The sequence below is a fragment of the Pygoscelis adeliae genome, unplaced genomic scaffold, assembly GCF_000699105.1.
Source record: "Pygoscelis adeliae isolate BGI_AS28 unplaced genomic scaffold, ASM69910v1 Scaffold7, whole genome shotgun sequence".
NCBI classification, from domain to species: Eukaryota; Metazoa; Chordata; class Aves; order Sphenisciformes; family Spheniscidae; genus Pygoscelis; species Pygoscelis adeliae.
The window spans coordinates 2,727,850-2,745,387 of record NW_008825268.1 but is presented as its reverse complement, the minus strand read 5'-3'; the positions used below and the strand labels follow the sequence as shown (position 1 = coordinate 2,745,387).

The window sequence follows — 17,538 nt, the reverse complement described above, 5'->3', positions numbered from 1 at the left end:
TAAAAATACCTGGCCTCTGGAGGTTCACAGCTGAATAGGGGAAAGCATAGGAAGGAAAACACTATCCCATAGCTCAGTTTTGACAAGGTCAGACAGACATTGAGACAGATCTCAGGCTTTGTAATTGCCCCTTTTAAATCTTGTCCATTAGGCCCAGTGTTGTACGAGTCAGCGAAGTCTTGTTATTTATCAGAAAAATCATTGAAAAAAGGTATTTTCAAAAGCAATGTCCCCCATGGGAATATGCCTCTCCATTGTTTTCTATAAACGTCCCACATCAAGTCTGGCAGACTGAACAGTGCTGTTCTGGCATATCCTGGCTATACTTTGCAGGATCGAGGAGCCGTAATTTCCAGCTGATGGTTTTAGAGTAAGTTTGTTGTTTCTCAGTTGCTGTTTTCTTTATCCTTACAGACATATCTAAACAGAAACAAATGTTACCAAAAAAGAAATTAATACAAAAAACTTGCAGCTGTTCAGTTCAATTTTTGAAATGAGTTTGTTTTAGCTGTGTTGACAAACTGAACCCTTTCATCCCCAGGCCTTTCATGTTTGCTTTAGCTGAAGATTGGAGACAAGTGTGATAATGCTTTTGCATAAAGCAGGTGATAAGGTTGGATATGAGTCTTTTGGATCTAGAAGCATGACATTCTTTTATGTGAGCTAAAGGACCATTTCTGTGAGCCCCAAAGCAGCATCAGCCGCCTAAACTTTCATAGGTGGAGAGGGACAAGGAGCAATGTTTTTTTTTTAGCGTGGGATGCGCAAACAGGAACAGGTTTGGATGGGCTCTTATGTGCAATCTGTTGCGTTCTTCTGTTTGAAAGAGAAAAAAACATTTCTTGTGACTGACCTGACCCATCACAGCTGGACAGGGCCAACACAGGTTTCCAAATACTGACAAGCCATGGATTGAATATTTTTAAAAGATATTTCTATGTAACTAGAAGTAACATGAGCATTAAGGGAAAATGTGACAGACTGATGGCATTCTTTACTCTGAGGGCAGAAACTCATACCATAATGGATCAGCTGTGGTCAGTAGCTCACCTCTCATCCCTGTCCTATCCCAGCATCCCACCCTGCAGCTCTGGATGGCACTGTTGCTCTATAGGAGCTGTTGGGACTCCTTTGTCCATTCCTAGGGGAAGCAGAACTATTTTTTCCTGGGTTCCCTCTTGAGGGACTTCTCTACTTCCATCTGGAATTGGGGCCATAAGCAATGACAGCTACAGGGTAGTCTCCCAGTGGATCATGCTGCTTGGTGCTATCAGGCCACACGAATGAGAAGTCTGTTTTCCTGGCTCCAGCTGAAACTACAAGCGTTGCCTCCAAACTCAGTTTAGGTCCTTCATAGCTATTTCTTGTCCAGAGCAGTGGTCCCATTTCATCACAGGCCTGAAAATGACCCAGGGCAGAGATCATGTGCAAGGCCCTGTGTCAGCATTTAAAGTGAGTTATGGAAGTAAAGAGTGTGACCTAAATCCATCTCTCCTGTAACAGAACCAACCAGATCAGGATGGTAAAACCTTTCATTCCATAATAGCCTTGTCCAAGGTGATCTTTTCTTGCCATGTATGTCTTTCTTCTCTGCCTGGTCCAGGATTACCTCTGGAGGGAGACTAGCCTATCTGCTCTGTTAAGTGCTCACAACTTAGTAGTGTTTGCTGTTGTAGTGGAAGTGATGTTTCCACTATGCTTCTCGTCCACCCACAGCTCAGTGGGTTATACAGGCATTGGAGCGTTAGCAGAAGATCAAGAGGCTCAATGACTCCTCAAATAAGACATCGTTTGAAGACTGGGAATGAGATGGGTGTAAATTTGGCAGCCCCTAGAAACACCCCAGACCTTTGGCCTTCAGTGCTTACAGGGGAAAGGTTTGGCTTTCTGTTCTCTTGCCCGCTTGCAAGGAGGTTTCTAAGATGATTGTTCTATTCCTGCAGGGAATTATGCATGAGACCAGACCGATTTTCACAGCACAGTTCTACCCAGACGCAAATCCTGGGCCAAGAGACACAGAGGTATGTGTATGATTGTATGAGAGTGGATCTGGGCTTGCTTTCAGATGACCTAGGGAGTACAGATATGTATCAGCTACAGTGACAAGTCTTTATGTTGGTGATGGTCCTAAATCTTGGTTTTGGAAATGTCAGGATCCTAACAGAGGGCCCAGTCATGCACAGGCTTGTGTCTGCTTAGCTTGATCTGCAGCTAATTACAATCAGTAGCAGGCATCTATTGACTTCTGTGTGCTTTGGATCAATGATTCCATTCATATGATGTGTATGCTTTGAGTCCTGGTGGGATTATTTGTGTGTTGGAAGTTACTGAAGTGCTTAAGCCTTTGCAGGATCAGGCTCAAATCTCTTGTACCTGGGGTGATTGCAAAGGGAAGAGGATTTTATTTTAACAGAAAAAAATACTAGCCAGATGCTTTGTAATAAAATCATTAATTTTCTAATACATTTTAGTTCCACTTTCAAATTTTATAATTACTGTAGAGTTATGTAAATGGATTCACACTTCCTTACTCTGGTCTCCTAAATGAAATGAAATTTTAATCCCCCATCTGTGACTTTGCACAAATTCTATAACAACTGGTTGCATAGTCACAGATTATGACTAAGCAGCAGCAGCGGATGTGGAAGGCAGAGGAGGCATGTCTGAACATAAATAAACTACTTAGCATTTCTTGAGAGAGGAAGATGGAAGAATACATAGAAGTGCTTATTTTAATCTTAATTTGATGATGTTGATTAAACCTGCAAGTAAATCTCTTGACATCAAGAAGTTTTCTAGCGATCTGATTGACTAGTGAATCTCAGAGAACTAAAAACAACCCTCAGCTGTGTCTTTTCCAAGTCTGTGCACTCCCACTGCTGGGATGGGTTTGATAACATAGGGCATATCCTGCTAGGCGTGCAGGACCCATCCATACTCCTTCCATAGGTAATTCCCAGCAGCCACCTTCAGGGGCTGTGTGGACAGAAGCTCTGCAAGTGTGGGGTCAGGTGGGGAGCCTGTCCCACTGCGTGCAGCTGCCTGCATGCCAGTGGTGGTCATTCTGCCTCCCCTGCCTGGCCTGGCTGGAGAACACTTTTTTCACAGCTGCTCTGGGATATCCTCTGGAAGAACAATACTGATTTAGCACAACTGATGTTTGGATATACCTGTTCAGATCCCAGCTTTGTAGCAGGCACCATTCCAGATGGTTCCCTTGAGCTAGTTAAGTGTATGGTCTTCTGTATTTTAGCTTTTCATGCATGCTCATTCATTATACTGCCAGCCATATACAAGCAGAGCATACAGACGTGATTGATATGTGTTTTCTTCCTGATACGACCTCACTTTCTTGAGTGCGGCTTTGTCATATATGTCAAAGTTGTTAAATAAATGTCAAATAATGATCCTCTCTGATGGTGTAAATCTACCTTCTGAAGACAGCAGAGCAGAGTTGACAGCTTGAGCTCACAAATGGCCTGTTTTTTCCTTCTTTGCTTGGTATTTATTTAGTTCCACTTTGGCAATTAAATACATGTGCTTATTTTTCCTAGTTCCTGTTTGACTCATTTATTTCTCTGGTTAAGAGAGGGAAAGGCACTACCATTTCCTCGGTCCTGCCCAAGGCTGGAGCGACAGCTTCCAGAGTGGAGGTCAGTGTACAGCTACTCATTATTCATGCCTGTCAGTGAGGCTAGGAGCTTGTTAATTCGCACCGAACCCACAGTACAAAATGGCACAAAAAGCTGACCATGGAAGTCAAAGGAGGCTTCCCTTACAAAAGGCCTGTCAGCTGCCTTTCTCACAGTCATCAGACGTCTCTTGCGTTATTAACTCTCCTTGCTTTAAGAAAGTTGTAAGATCTGATGTTTCATGTATTTTTCTTTGTAGTTCTCTCAAGAAAGGTACTCTCATAGCAGTGTATGAGGTGCCCTGGGATAATCTGGCCATGAGATTTTGTGCCAGCAGCATAATGTTGACGCTCTGCTGCTTAGCAAATAAGTCTGAAATTCCTAGCGTGAGCTGAATTTCATACAGTTTTGCTATCTGAGAAGGCAGCTGGACTTTGCGGGCAGCCAAAGTAAAGCATGGTTGTCTATAAGCACATGATACAATTAACACATTTATTGTATGCCCTATGCATAAGTCATGTGTTTCTCTAACCAGAGATATATGGGAGAAGTCCAGTAGAAATATTCTTAAAAGTAAAACTGCAGTGGCTTTGGAGGTGACCTTTCTTCTCTTGTTAGAACTTATGTTTTGTAATATGAAGGTGTTTAGTGCTGCACAGTCCCTGTTCATTTCAACATCCACTACCATGGGACTGATTTTTTTCATGCTGTTTGACACTTCTAGGTCTCCAAAGTTCTCATTCTAGGATCCGGGGGTCTGTCGATCGGTCAGGCAGGGGAATTTGATTACTCTGGATCCCAGGCTGTGAAAGCCATGAAGGTGAGAGGATACTCTGAAAATACTAACCTCATTTAATTTACTTTCCCTTCTCACAGCTAACTGCAATCATCCAACTGTAGTATCACAGGGAAGCTGGTGAGAATAAATGACTATAGGGAAATTTAGACATTTTTTGTTTGTGAATTTGTTGGTTGAGTGATGTGAGTTAACCACTCAGAATTACCTTCCAAAGAGAGACATTTTCGAGGTTTCCATTGTAGTCTTCAAGCAGTTTGTTATTTGTGATGTATGACTGGTCACTCCAGGCTTGTCATATTGAATGGAAATGTAGAGGAGGAATATGGTCAGCTACACCAGAGCTGAAATTACTGAAACTTTTGTGATATGCTAACACACTGCAAGGTAGACAAGTAATAACAACAGCTGCGTGGTTGGCTGCTGTCAAGACTGTTACACAAAAGTTTTTGAACTCCTTATCAAGGCAGTTTTTCTGAATGGCATTTATTTTAAATGGGATGAACTTTTTAAAGTTTATATATATCAAGTTTTTTTTCCAGAATAGATTCATAATCTTGAAGGGAATGAATGAAAAGTCATTCCTTTGGATGAATTTTGTCCACTAAACTTACTACCTGGTTTCTGATGTTCCCTTTCTGAAGTCTGGAGAGCTGTATTATTCTGAAGCAAACAAAAATGCATGTGTACTTCTATACGTGCCTGAGAAATGCATGCATTTAAAACAGTGCTTGTGCTGAAGCATCCTGTGTAGTGCTCTCACATGGTGGGTTTTGGGGTCTAATTCGCTCTGGCTGTTTCATGCTGCAGGAGTGCAAAGCACCTAGAAAGGGTGTTAGGGGAAAAGCTCATGCTAGGAGAAGGTGTAGAAGCATAGCAGTATTCCTGTGATGGGGTTATTACTGGTAATGTAGCAGTTACTTGAGCCCCCTAGTTCATGTCTAACCTCATATGAAGAAGGAGGAGAACTTGTAGAGGTCTGTCTGACAGATTCAGAGCAGATGTAGCAGCTACCTTCAGATGAGGTGATGATTGTGAGCGGCTCTGAGGCTGTTCTGATGTCAGGGCCATTCTATTCCTGTACTGACCCTGGAGTTGCGGAAGGAAAATATCAATTACAGTGATCTTAAATATAATCTGGGGTTTCTCTGGGTTGGTCCCAGTGTTACAACACATCTTGTAATGTATATGCTTTGTTTGTGTCCTGTGTTGCTATTGCTGGCTACTAGTTCGAAGTGGCCATGTCATCAAGAAAACAAGAACAAGTTAGGAGTGGAGGATCCCAGAGTTGGTGAGTGCAGATAATGATCTGAGTTGGAAAGGAGGCACCTCTCTCTTTTTTTTTTGCTCTTTCATCCTTCAAACTCAGCTCTGGTTTGTGGAAGAAAGTGTTGGGGGGGGTTATGATAAATCTCCCTGGCTTGACTTCCCACAGTGCCCTTTCCCTTCCTGTGGCCACCAGCCAGCTGCTCTGATCTGCAGGCTAATCAGCCATTCCAGCGGCAGTGCTTGCACTTTCTGACCTTGCCTCTGGCAGAGTGATTTACAGTTGCATGTGGGAGAGAAGGCGGTTGGTCAGTGGTTGCCAGGGGAAAGCTGCAGAGCATGGGTGGGAGAGAACAGGGACAATTAACAGGAGGCAAGAGAGATTTCTTTCCCCTTAGACTTCTCCTTTCTTTTTTTCTTTTTTTTTTTTTTTTAATAAATAATCAGTATGGATTCTTAGTGCTGGACGTTCTGATTCATTCTGCTATGTGCTGCTGTTCTTCCTAGTCTGTTGGATGCCGATTCATTATAAGAAGATGCTGTTGTTAATATTTAGTCCTATACAGTTAAATGGGCGCCTCTTTTAAAGAGTAAAACCCTGTGGAGCTGGGACTTCCCCAGTCAGTGAATTTGTATTTGCAAGAATGTTCATCAAAGGCAGGAACATCCTCTGAAGAACAAGACCTGGAAGCATCTGTGAACAACAGAGACTGGCTTGTGGTCACCTGAAAAACCTTCTGGATTACTTGCTGTGGGGATTCTCCCAACTGGTCTGAATACAGGTGGATATTACACAAAAAGAGGAATGGAGCCCTCCTGGAGTATTATTAATTCACTGTTTTAATTAAGTTGTAACAAAGATCTCCAATCAGGATGGGTGGCCATTGCACAGAGTGCTATGTGCTTATGAAAAATGAAAAAGGCAGAAGTTGAAGGAAAGGGTTGTAAGGGCAAACAGGAAGTGGATTAAAATCTAACATCCCGAACAGTTGGGCCAGAGGATGTGGTATCAGTACAATGTGTCTCTCTTAGCACAGCGAGCATTAATTCTCTCATTAATTATCTTCCTCATCACTGCTGGTCCTTAAGATACCTTGTCCCAGATAAGTAGGAAAGAAAGGGCTGAGATGTACAGTTACTCCAGCTTGTTGGAAAGTGATATACCTCTCCCTCCCCCATTCATTTCAACAGAATTATAGCTATGAATTTCTGAATACATTTATTAGAGAAGAATGTTTTGATTACAGATCCACCCTTTTTCCTCAGCACCACCATAAAAACTACCCTGTTTGGGGTCATTTGTCTAAATCCGAAATATTTTTCCATAAGGATTTTATCTCTTCTTTCCCTTTCCTGTTCCACACATTTCCAAGGAAAGTGTGCTTCAGTAAAGAAAATCCAACTTTTCATGGGCAAAAAAGGTCAGCAGAAATTTACAGCCAGTCTTTAAGGCAGTATTTTGAGTTATCAAAGGAAGGAGAAGAAATGTTATCTAATACCTGCACTGAGCAGTCAGAGCTTTGAGTGAGAATCCCACTGCTGCAGGTGAGCTATATATTTGTTCCCCCAAACCAGTGGGTAAAGTAATCACAAATTTTAAACAAACACAGAAAAACCCTATGGCATTTTCATGATTATTGTGAACTGGGGAAAAATAGCAATTTCTATACTGGTCCCAGCAACGCTTCCATTGCATTTGCTCGAGGAATGGCTGACTTAGTCTGCCAACCTTCTTCCTGTTTCTTTTAACTCTTTTTTTAATCTTTGATCACAGTTCCTGTTTTTAATGAGAGCCTTCATTGTTGTTTCTTAACCTCCACAACTTCCATATAGCAAATCTTTCTCTTAAAATGTATTTTGCATCTATAATTAGCACTGTCTGCAAATAGTTTGTTTGTTTATAGAGGTTTATTGCCTTGCAAGAAGTTGATGGAGATTAGAATGAGTTCCCATAAAAATGAGGCTACAGCCTTTGCACTTCCCAGTCCACCTTTTCAACAAAGCAGTTATACATTGTTCTTTATCTGCTTGTGGTTGGCGTGTTTTTAAAGTTTGGCCACATTCTGGTCTCATCATTATTAGCAAAACTTGGTCTGCTTCCTCATTACGCACTAGTATTTCAAGAGTGAGGAGAGTTGATCTGCCCAGCTCTGACTCAGACTTTTCTCCTATTGAGCAAGCTGTAGTTAATTTCTGTCTGTAGCCAAAAGAGTGGCAAAACTCCCATTGGTATAGCAGGAAACAGATAAACTTTATTATCTCTCTATCTTAATTTCTCATCTGTGACAGAGAAAAAACAGTGTGAAGTTTTGGCTAACTTTTGTCTTGCGTATAGAGGCAGAGTTTGTCTTTTAGTATGTGCAATATCAAACAAAAAGGTTATGGGACAAGATTTTTAAAGTGATAACACCAGGAAAATGAAAGTATTTTTATGGAAAGTCAAAGCAAAAAATGTATGCTTGTACTGTTACTAGTCAGTACAAAAATCTGTGAACTACTTGGATACCCATAATCAAAGACCTACTGCTTGGCAAGAAAAGATTGGGTTTTGATTAATTTTTTTTTGCTTTGTCACTTTTAGTCTGACTTCCAATAGAAGACAGACATGATTATGCTGGAGTTTGTTCCTGTCTCCCCTATGTTACTCCTAAATGTGTTTAACAATTTCCACCAAATTTCTGAATCAGGTGGGAATCTCCATTCCCTCAAGATTCACAGACAGGCAGAGGCACAAAAGTAAAGAACTGGCGTTAGCTCAGCCTGGTACAAGATACCAGAAATCCCTTATGGGAGAGTACATAAGGAACCAGGCTTTCTAAATTCTGCTGTTGGTGAATTGCTTGTTGAACCCCATCTCTCCTTGCTGCTGCTGCTGTTAGCTCTTTTTCCAAATACGCCTCATTTTAATGCAGATTTTCATTTTTCAGGAAGAAAATGTGAAAGTTGTCCTCATGAATCCCAATATTGCTTCAGTGCAGACCAATGAGACTGGCTTAAAGCAGGCTGATGCTGTCTACTTCCTCCCCATCACTCCACAGTTTGTCACAGAGGTCATCAAGGCAGAGCGTCCTGATGGATTAATTCTGGGCATGGGTGGCCAGACTGCTCTCAACTGTGGTGAGTACAATACAGGCACCTTGGCAGGCAAACTCATGGTTTTCACCATGTGTTCAGCAGACTCTATTTGTGCAGACATGCAAGACCCATGTGCCTCATACATTGCCCAGGTTACTAGGTGATACAGGCAGAGATACTGACCATGGGGGAGTGAGTAATTGCTAAGCTGTGAACATAACATCTAATTGCTGGTTTTGATGCTTAAAAGTAATTCATATATCCAGCTTTGCAGCTTAAGTCTTAGTTATAATAGTTGAATTGAGGATATTCAGACCACCTTGAGGCAGAGGTCAAAAGGAAAACTTAGCTTCATTTAGCTTCTTGCAACAGTATCCAACCGTGTTGCAGATGATGGCCAAGCAGTAACTTATAATAGTCCTAGGTTTCATAGATTTTAGGACAGAAACTTTCATGTTACAGTTCTAATACTGATAAAGAATAATAAAATTAACTGTTGATAAGACCGGACAAGTTGTCAGCTAGTCAGATATCTTCTGAATACTTTCTTCTTCATCTACCATGTGGCTTTGTTTGCTCTGCAGGAGTGGAACTCTTCAAGCAAGGAGTCCTGCAGGAGTATGGTGTGAAGGTCCTAGGTACATCAGTTGAATCCATCATGGCTACAGAGGATAGAAAGCTTTTTTGCGATAAACTGACTGAGCTAAATGAAAAGATTGCTCCTAGCTTTGCAGTGGAATCGGTAAATCAGACAATTTTGAAGATGCGATTACTATTACTGTTGCCCATTTGAGTTATTAAAAAAAAAAATATAGTTTTGTTGAGTGAAAGCTGAATACAACTGTGGACACTGTAGCTTGTACGCTTTCATCAGCACTCCACAGTGGTTGATGCTGGTTCACCATGATTTAAAATGAGTGAAAATGCAATTAATCACTTGGAAAGCCTAAGCTAATTTACCCATTGACAAGAAAAGGAAATTAGGTTGGGGTGACTTCTGTGCTGCAGCACAAAAACCTATAACATTTCGGTGGCTACTTTTTTAAAAAAAATCTTACACAAGCCATTTAGACTTAGGTTTTCAGGTCCTCAGAATCAGCAGTACTGAAATCCTTCTTGAGGACGGGAGTGTGAAAACAAAAAATTGGTTCAGTGGGAAGGCTTGTTTGAGTTTGCAGGAAATCAAACAGGTCTTAAACCAGGATATCTGTTGGAGGGGTTATTTCATGCTAAAGTCTGTGAAGGCAGACCAGGTAAGGACATTGTCCATGGAAAGGCAGTAAGGAAGTCCACACATAACGAAGGTCAGAAGCCACCTCCTGGAGTCCATGTTCCAGTTTTCTGCTGTTTGGCAGAACAAAGCAATGTTACAAAGCCAACTTTTATTCTTTTCATTTTATCTTCAGACAGCTTAGTGTCTTACTGATGGGATTTCCAGTTAACCGTGTAACCAGAGTTGAAGACTTTATTCATCTTAATTGTTATCATATCTCTGAAATATGTTCCCCTCTCCTTTAAGATTGAAGATGCTCTGAAGGCAGCTGAAAAGATTAGCTACCCAGTCATGATACGTTCTGCTTATGCCCTTGGTGGTCTGGGATCAGGCATATGTCCTGATAAGGAAAGTTTGCTGGACCTTGGTATAAAGGTATGTCTGCAGTTGCAAGCACTGGGAATAGAGTCTGGACATCTGATTTTCTTAGATATTCTTCTAATAGTCACGGACACTGGAATTGTACATACCCTACTTCTCATCTTACCTGTAAAATGTTATCCTGACTCCTTTTAATGCCCTCTTTCTTGGGTAATGAAAATGGTTAAATGACAGATCTGTTAAATTTATGAGAAACAAGTCATAATTTGAGCAAGTGTTTCAGCAATTTTGGTCTGAAAAGGAACATAGTGGACTATATTCACCTACTTTCAGGAGTAAATGGTACATGGAAGATTTCAAGGAAGTTGAAACATTCAAAATGCTGAGTGGTAATGTAGTGTCAGGGATAGAAGAGCTGGGAGGCTTGGGCCTCTGCTGAGTTTCTGTCTAAAGACGGTATTTTTGCTAGGTCAAAAGCTCACGTAGAGTTTTAACAGGATGACACTTCATAATTTGACATCCACCAGCTGTCTCTGCCTATGAAGAGACAGCTCTCTTTCTGTAGGAAATCTGGGATTGTTTTTTATAAATTTGCTGTGAAAAGTAAACAGATAATTGGGGAAAACAAAACAAAAGCTTTTTTCCTTGGAAAAAAATGCAGCATTTTAGGAAATATCAATTGGTCTCTAAAATTTTGGGGTTTGCCTTTTCCTGATTTGCTGAACCTCTTAATCTTTCATGTATCTCTAGTAAGAAATACTGCTGATGCCATTAAGAGCTGTATGTGAAAATGACATTTTTGTGTTCCTCCACACTGCTGTCATGCAAAAAGACTTTGGGTCCAGTGTGCTTAGTGCTCAACAAACATCTGCTCAGGCAGTGTCTGTCGCAGGGAGGCTCAGTGGACGGGACTGACAGATGCAGGAGGAAGCAGTGCGTGCAGTAACGCCATCTTATGGATCGATGGCTGAGGTTGGAAACATGTTGCTTGCCCAAGCTCATGCATGGTCTGTGTTTAGAGAATGCAGAAATTCATCCAGAAACCCTGGGCATGCAGCTGTCTGAAGGGTTTATATCAAAACATTTTTCAGTAGGAAAACCTGGTTTTGATCAGCATTTCTTGGTGTTTTTTTTAAAAAGTGGTTTTGAACATCTCCGTTTTTCCCTGAAATCTGTAAAACAGCTGCTCTTTATAAACATCTTATTATCTGTAAAACTTTAGAAGTCAGGCAGTTCATATTTTTAGTAAATTTTTCATGTTTCTGAAACTTTCCTTTTTTTCTGCCAAAAGTCTGATTCTGTTTTACTTCCTAAGTAAATGTTTTCATTTTCTCAAAAATTATACTAAAAGAGCTTCAGCATTTTGAATGGAGAACGATATTTCAAAATTTACAGTGAAAAACAATTTGGGTCTTATTGAATTAGCTCAACTTTGGACGCTCATTTCCACAGCCCAGCAGAAACTCCATTCTTTTCAGTTATGAAGATGATCCGTAGTAATTCTGTGAACTGGATTTTCAGACACTGGACTCTGAATTGTACATAATTCAGATAACTGAACACCTATGGATATTTCATAGCACAGCTAGTTCAAGTAATCTAGCCCTGAGTTCATGTCTCCTGAGTCTGCTCATGTTGAGTGAGAGAAGGCAGTAGACAAGTAACACAGGAGCAGTATAGATTGTTTTACAAGTGTAGTTAGGTGTTCCCGCTACATCACCACAAATTCAGTGCCTGCTTAGGCCGGGTATGAAGCGCCACTCTTCAAACTATTTTTTCTTTTTTTTTTCTTTTTTTTTTTTGTGTGCGAGTTTGGCAACTGAGCTAAAGGCAACATTTGAATAACAGCTTGAGCTAACTACAGAGGGGACCAGACTGAAGACTGATTCATGGGCAGCATTAAAACAAGAAGCTTTGCTAAAGGATGGATTGATAATATGCCTGTTACTTTCTAGGATTTTAAGCGAGTATTGATTAATGTTTTCTATCTGCTAATATTAAGGCCATCTATTCACTTAGATTATGTTCATTTACCAACAAACAATATTTTTCATTGTTGTCTCTTGTGCTGAGGAGTGCTTTCAAGATTAGTTTAAGAATAAATCACGAATCTTGCTTCTGGTTAGTATGCCAATGATAAGCAGCATTATTAGTGCTATTAATTACGTAGTGTTTGCTGGCACCCACGCTCCCCATCACTTAGTCATTTAGCTTTCTGCAGAGTTCTCTAACTGAAGTCCTTGGGGCTGCCCACATACATAAACAAAAGCATGTGTCTGTTGCATGACTGAAGCCTTAGATATTTTTATATTCCTATTGATTATTTATATTCCATTGCAAGCTCACATGCCCTGCCTTTTTTCCCATCAGATCACATAAATATTTTCTGTGCCTTTCAAATGAAGGTAATGCAAAAATTTTTTTTAAAAAAGAGAACTATAAAGTGCTTGTCATTGATGCTATGAACTTCACTTATCTTCATCTTTCAATTTTTGTGTTGGTCTGGGATGTCTGGAGATAAGTCACAGAAGTCTTAAGTATGGAACATGTTCTAATAAGGTTTTCTTTTTTACTATTCATTTTCCGTAACATATTCCCAGGCATTTGCAATGACTAACCAAATTCTGGTGGAAAAGTCAGTTGTTGGCTGGAAGGAGATAGAGTATGAAGTTGTGAGAGATGCTGCTGATAACTGTATTGCTGTCTGCAATATGGAAAACATTGATGCTATGGGAGTCCACACAGGTAGGCTTGGGCACAGGGTGGCTCACTGGAAATGGCTCGTTAACTTTTTTATGCAGTGCCCTTCTGCCTGCTGTTATTGACATAGTTTCATGATTGATGAAGTGGGCTCTAGAAATACTCTTCAGCCAGTTAGGGTGTGAAACAGATATTTTTAGGCTAAACCTATGCCTATGATCCTTTTTTCTGTAAGATTGGCTGGCCTCTCTGACTCTGGGCCTATAACTGTCTGTGCTTTTCATCAGCTGTGCATCCACAGGTTTGAATGTCTGTAGTAACTTCATTACTAGCAATGGGTTAGCGAAGAAAGTGACCTGTGTGGCTAGAATTTACTGCTGCTGAACTGCTTCTCACTTTCCTCCTCTGCTACCTTGTGACAAACAGGGGATTCTGTTGTAGTGGCTCCAAGCCAGACACTCACTAATGAGGAATTTCAGATGTTGAGGGATCGTGCCATCAAAGTTGTCCGACATTTGGGCATTGTGGGAGAGTGTAATATCCAGTTTGCTCTGCATCCAACTTCCCTGGAGTACTACATCATTGAAGTTAATGCCAGACTCTCAAGAAGTTCAGCTTTGGCCTCCAAGGCAACAGGGTAAGATTATTTAAAAAAACCAAAATACTACAAAACTAACAAATGAAAAACAAAAACTGAGGGGAGAAGAACAGAAAGAGAGAATTACGATAAGGGACTTGGATCAGTGTATTATTTAAATATGTAAGTGACAGCTGCAAGGAAGAAGTGTTCCTGCATCTGCTCTCCATGCAGTTAAGACAAGGAGGCGCAGGCTTAATTTGCAGCAGGGAAGACTGAAGTTGGCTGTTAGGGAGACCTCTGGAGCGGTCAGGTCAGTAAGGTCCAGATTTCTGCATGGGAAGCTTCTAAGAACAGTTGTCAGCATCTGCTCGGATTGACCCTTGGCAAGTCGGTCCTGCTGGGAGATAGAAGAAGGGGTTGGTGAGCCCTCCAGGTCCATTCCAGCCTGCCGATGCTGTTACTACAAATGGAAAAACTCCCAGGAGGTGGGGGGGGGAGCCTAATAGCTGTCCTTACAAAGCATATCCACTGTATCCATATGTTGCCTGCAAATCATCTCTGGGACCCAGAGGACACAGTTATTAATGAGCTGTCTGTCAGATTGATGCAAATGGTATTGCTAGCTGCCTTTGTTTTGTTGGCTAATCTTAAACTAATCAAGATAAGGATGGTCAGAGCAGGCTGTTTAAAAATTGGCTTCTTAATTGCACTTTGCAGATGCTGTTGAGAGGCACAAATTAATCTCTAATTTGCAGTTCTCAACAACTCTTGTGGCTGTTGAAGTGCCATAGCAGACTGGAGATAAGCCATGATGTTGGACAGTGGGCGTTTGATTGTTTTATTTTTGGATGACAGACTTGCAGCAAAACATATCTGTTTATGTGGTCTCGCTGTGGGTGTGACAGATATTTAAAATGGTGGCTTTGCAGATAATAAAGCAAGTCCCAGATCTAGGTAAGTAGCTCTGCAATGTGTTAGGGTAGGAAGCTGGATGGACGCTGCTGTGCTTGGGTACAGTAACCTTCCATTGTGTTAGGGAGGGAAAATAAGCTCACATCTGTTTAATTTGATCCACTCCTAGGATTTGCCAAAGCAAAGTACTTCCCATTCTACCATTCTCTCACTCTCCTCTATGGCAGGTATCCATTAGCATTCATTGCTGCCAAAATTGCCTTGGGGATCCCCTTGCCAGAAATCAAGAACGTGGTGACAGGAAAAACCTCTGCCTGCTTTGAGCCCAGCCTGGATTACGTTGTTACGAAGATACCCCGCTGGGATTTGGATCGTTTTCAGCATATGTCCAACCGGATTGGAAGCTCCATGAAGAGCGTGGGAGAGGTGAGTGCAAGACTCTCCTTCCCTTCCATTCTACCACTTGGGAAAGTAATTTCTCTTTCTTGGAAACCCTCAGAATATCTGTCTTCAGGGACCTAATGGATTTTGAAGATATTTATTCAGCTCAAATGATTTTTATCCAGTACTATAATTAATTGAAATGAGTTAGGACTCTGTAATCTTGGATATCACAGTGTGGATTCATAAATGGTTTGACCCCTAAGGGAAGAGACCACTTTGGCTCACCTGAGGTTGACTTCATTCTTAACGCTCACTACAGAACTCTCAGAGTTATTTTTTTGTTTGGGGTTCTGTAGTGGTGGTTAATTAGAGTATAACTTCAAGAGTTGTAGTCTGTTAAGATTTTCAGTGATGCCGATGAGCCGCAGCTCTTAGTTGTTCCCATAGTTATTTGTCCTCTCTGTTAAAACCATATGCCAAATCTCAGCCTACTTCTGCTCTTGAAATCCAAACACAATCTGTAATCTTGCTGTGAAGTTTTGACTTCTTTTAGTAATTAAGTCTCTTATATCTGGAACATGACAGTGTGACTTTTAAACCCTGATTTTAAGGTGTCTGGGACAGTAACAGCATTTTCAGACCATGTTTTAAGAGGAGAGAAATGAAGCAAAATGGGTAAATTACCCACTTAATTAGTTAATTACATATCAGCTACCAAAGCAAAATAATTAATTGTGTATTTTTTCAGCTGCCTTTTTTTCCTAATGCTTTTCAAGTAGCTATTTTATTAAATTATTTTGACACGTGAGACCTTCCTAACATTAATTCTACCTTGCTCAGATAACAAGCCTTCATCACAACTGGAAGGATTAATTAGAACTTGATTATTCAATGGCAGTTTTGGCTTTTAATGGCAATGAGGTTTTCGTTCAGTGAGTTGATGCTTACTGATATTAACCCTCTCTGCTTAGGGTTTTTTGGACTGTTCTGTAGATCTGGGGTTCCTAAATACAGTTGCCTTGTGCACCATCAGCTGTAAACACTTCCTGGCCATACACATTTGCAGGAGGAAGTACTGAGTCTTTCCAGTGGTCATATATCACAAAAGCAGAACTGCATGAACCCCCTGTCCTTCTCAAGGCAGGATGCTGGGTAAAGGAAGGGGGGAGATATAGGAATAGTCAGTGCTCCAACTGTGCAGGTCTATGACTGCTGGGGGGTGAACTGAAACAGGGCTGGAGAAGCTTAAGAGGTGCAGTTTGCAGCTGGTGGAGATACTCAGCAAAAAGGTTAGTCTCCAGGACCTGTGAGTAGGAGGGGGTGTCTTTGAAGCAAAGAGCTTCTTGCCGCTATGTCTCTATTAGTATGGCACAGTCATCTCCCTAGGCCTGAACTTGAAGCCAGATCGCAGCACCTACTGCATTTTTATTAATTGAACAGTCTGGCCTGGCCTGGTTTTTCCTGGGCGCTGTTGTGCTGGGCAGTGGGCCTGGAGCTGTGAGAAAAGAGAAAACAATGTTATTTTTTTTCTTTGACATTTTTCAATGTTGTATTTGAGAAGATTTTTATGCTGTTAGGGTTTCACTGCGCTGAGAAATAAAAATGTAGAAATTTGAGAAAGGGCTCTGCTACCTCACAGATTTCCACAGAGAAAGACTTGTTTTCTTATTAGATGTGATGTCAAGATTGAAGGAGGGAAACCCCAGTCCTGCTATGCCAAGGAGGAGTAATCCTTTAAGAGAGCCCTCAGAGGGGAGAGTCATTGTTAAATATAATTTAAAGGAAGAGGAGCAGATTTCTTCTGAACCTTAGAATTTCCACTGTGAGTTTCTATCTCTAACAGGTTGTTAAACAGAAATATCCTTCTATATTACTACACCCATGCTGCTGCATAATGCTTCCCTCTACTAAGTGCTTCAAAGCAGTTTACAGAGGAGAGCAGTGGCTTCCTGTATTTTACAGCTAGGGAGACAAAAGCAGAAAGCAGTCGCTTGTCTGAAACTCCCTGTTGATATTGGCAGAGTCAGGCCTAGAAGTGAGGCTCCCAAGGCTCAGTCAGCTCTGCCTGTCTTAAAGCCAGCAGGACTGTCTAGGGAGGAGGTCCAAAGGCTGTAATCTTTCTGTATGTCTATCTTTGTGGTTTAAATTTGCACTCCTCTGTTATTCAGGGGGTAGCTGGGCAGCAGCTCACCATAGCTAATGTGGAAGTGTTCTCTGTTACAGGTCATGGCTATTGGACGCACTTTTGAAGAGAGCTTCCAAAAGGCCCTGAGAATGTGCCACCCATCTGTAGATGGCTTCACTTCACGTCTGCCCATGAATAAAGCCTGGCCAGCCATCTTAGATCTCCAGAAGGAACTCTCTGAGCCGTCCAGCACTCGGATACATGCAATAGCCAAGGTAACAAAAGATAGAAAGCCTTTGACCTATGTCCCTTGAATTATAGTTACCAGACTGGGTCAACTGAGGTGACAGATTCTTCACCCCCTTGCTTCCCTGTGTCAAGCACACTGGGACCACCTTGTGTAAGATCCTTGCTATTGAAGTACAGATATTCTCTATCGCATGTAATTTCCTCTGCAGAACATAATAGCTGGGT

The 17,538-nt window shown here is 41.3% G+C and overlaps 1 protein-coding gene across 1 annotated transcript in view; it reads left to right on the top strand.

Moving 5' to 3' along the window:
* The window catches only part of CPS1 (carbamoyl-phosphate synthase 1, mitochondrial), a 99,202-nt gene that overhangs the window by 27,065 nt on the left and 54,599 nt on the right, over positions 1–17,538 (top strand). Inside the window, exons 11-20 of the mRNA XM_009329645.1 lie at positions 1,944–2,021; positions 3,555–3,653; positions 4,357–4,452; positions 8,622–8,811; positions 9,354–9,511; positions 10,289–10,417; positions 12,964–13,108; positions 13,490–13,700; positions 14,783–14,981; positions 17,163–17,339. Coding sequence (XP_009327920.1) covers positions 1,944–2,021; positions 3,555–3,653; positions 4,357–4,452; positions 8,622–8,811; positions 9,354–9,511; positions 10,289–10,417; positions 12,964–13,108; positions 13,490–13,700; positions 14,783–14,981; positions 17,163–17,339 — 1,482 coding nt within the window. The remainder of the gene's footprint in view (positions 1–1,943; positions 2,022–3,554; positions 3,654–4,356; positions 4,453–8,621; positions 8,812–9,353; positions 9,512–10,288; positions 10,418–12,963; positions 13,109–13,489; positions 13,701–14,782; positions 14,982–17,162; positions 17,340–17,538) is intronic.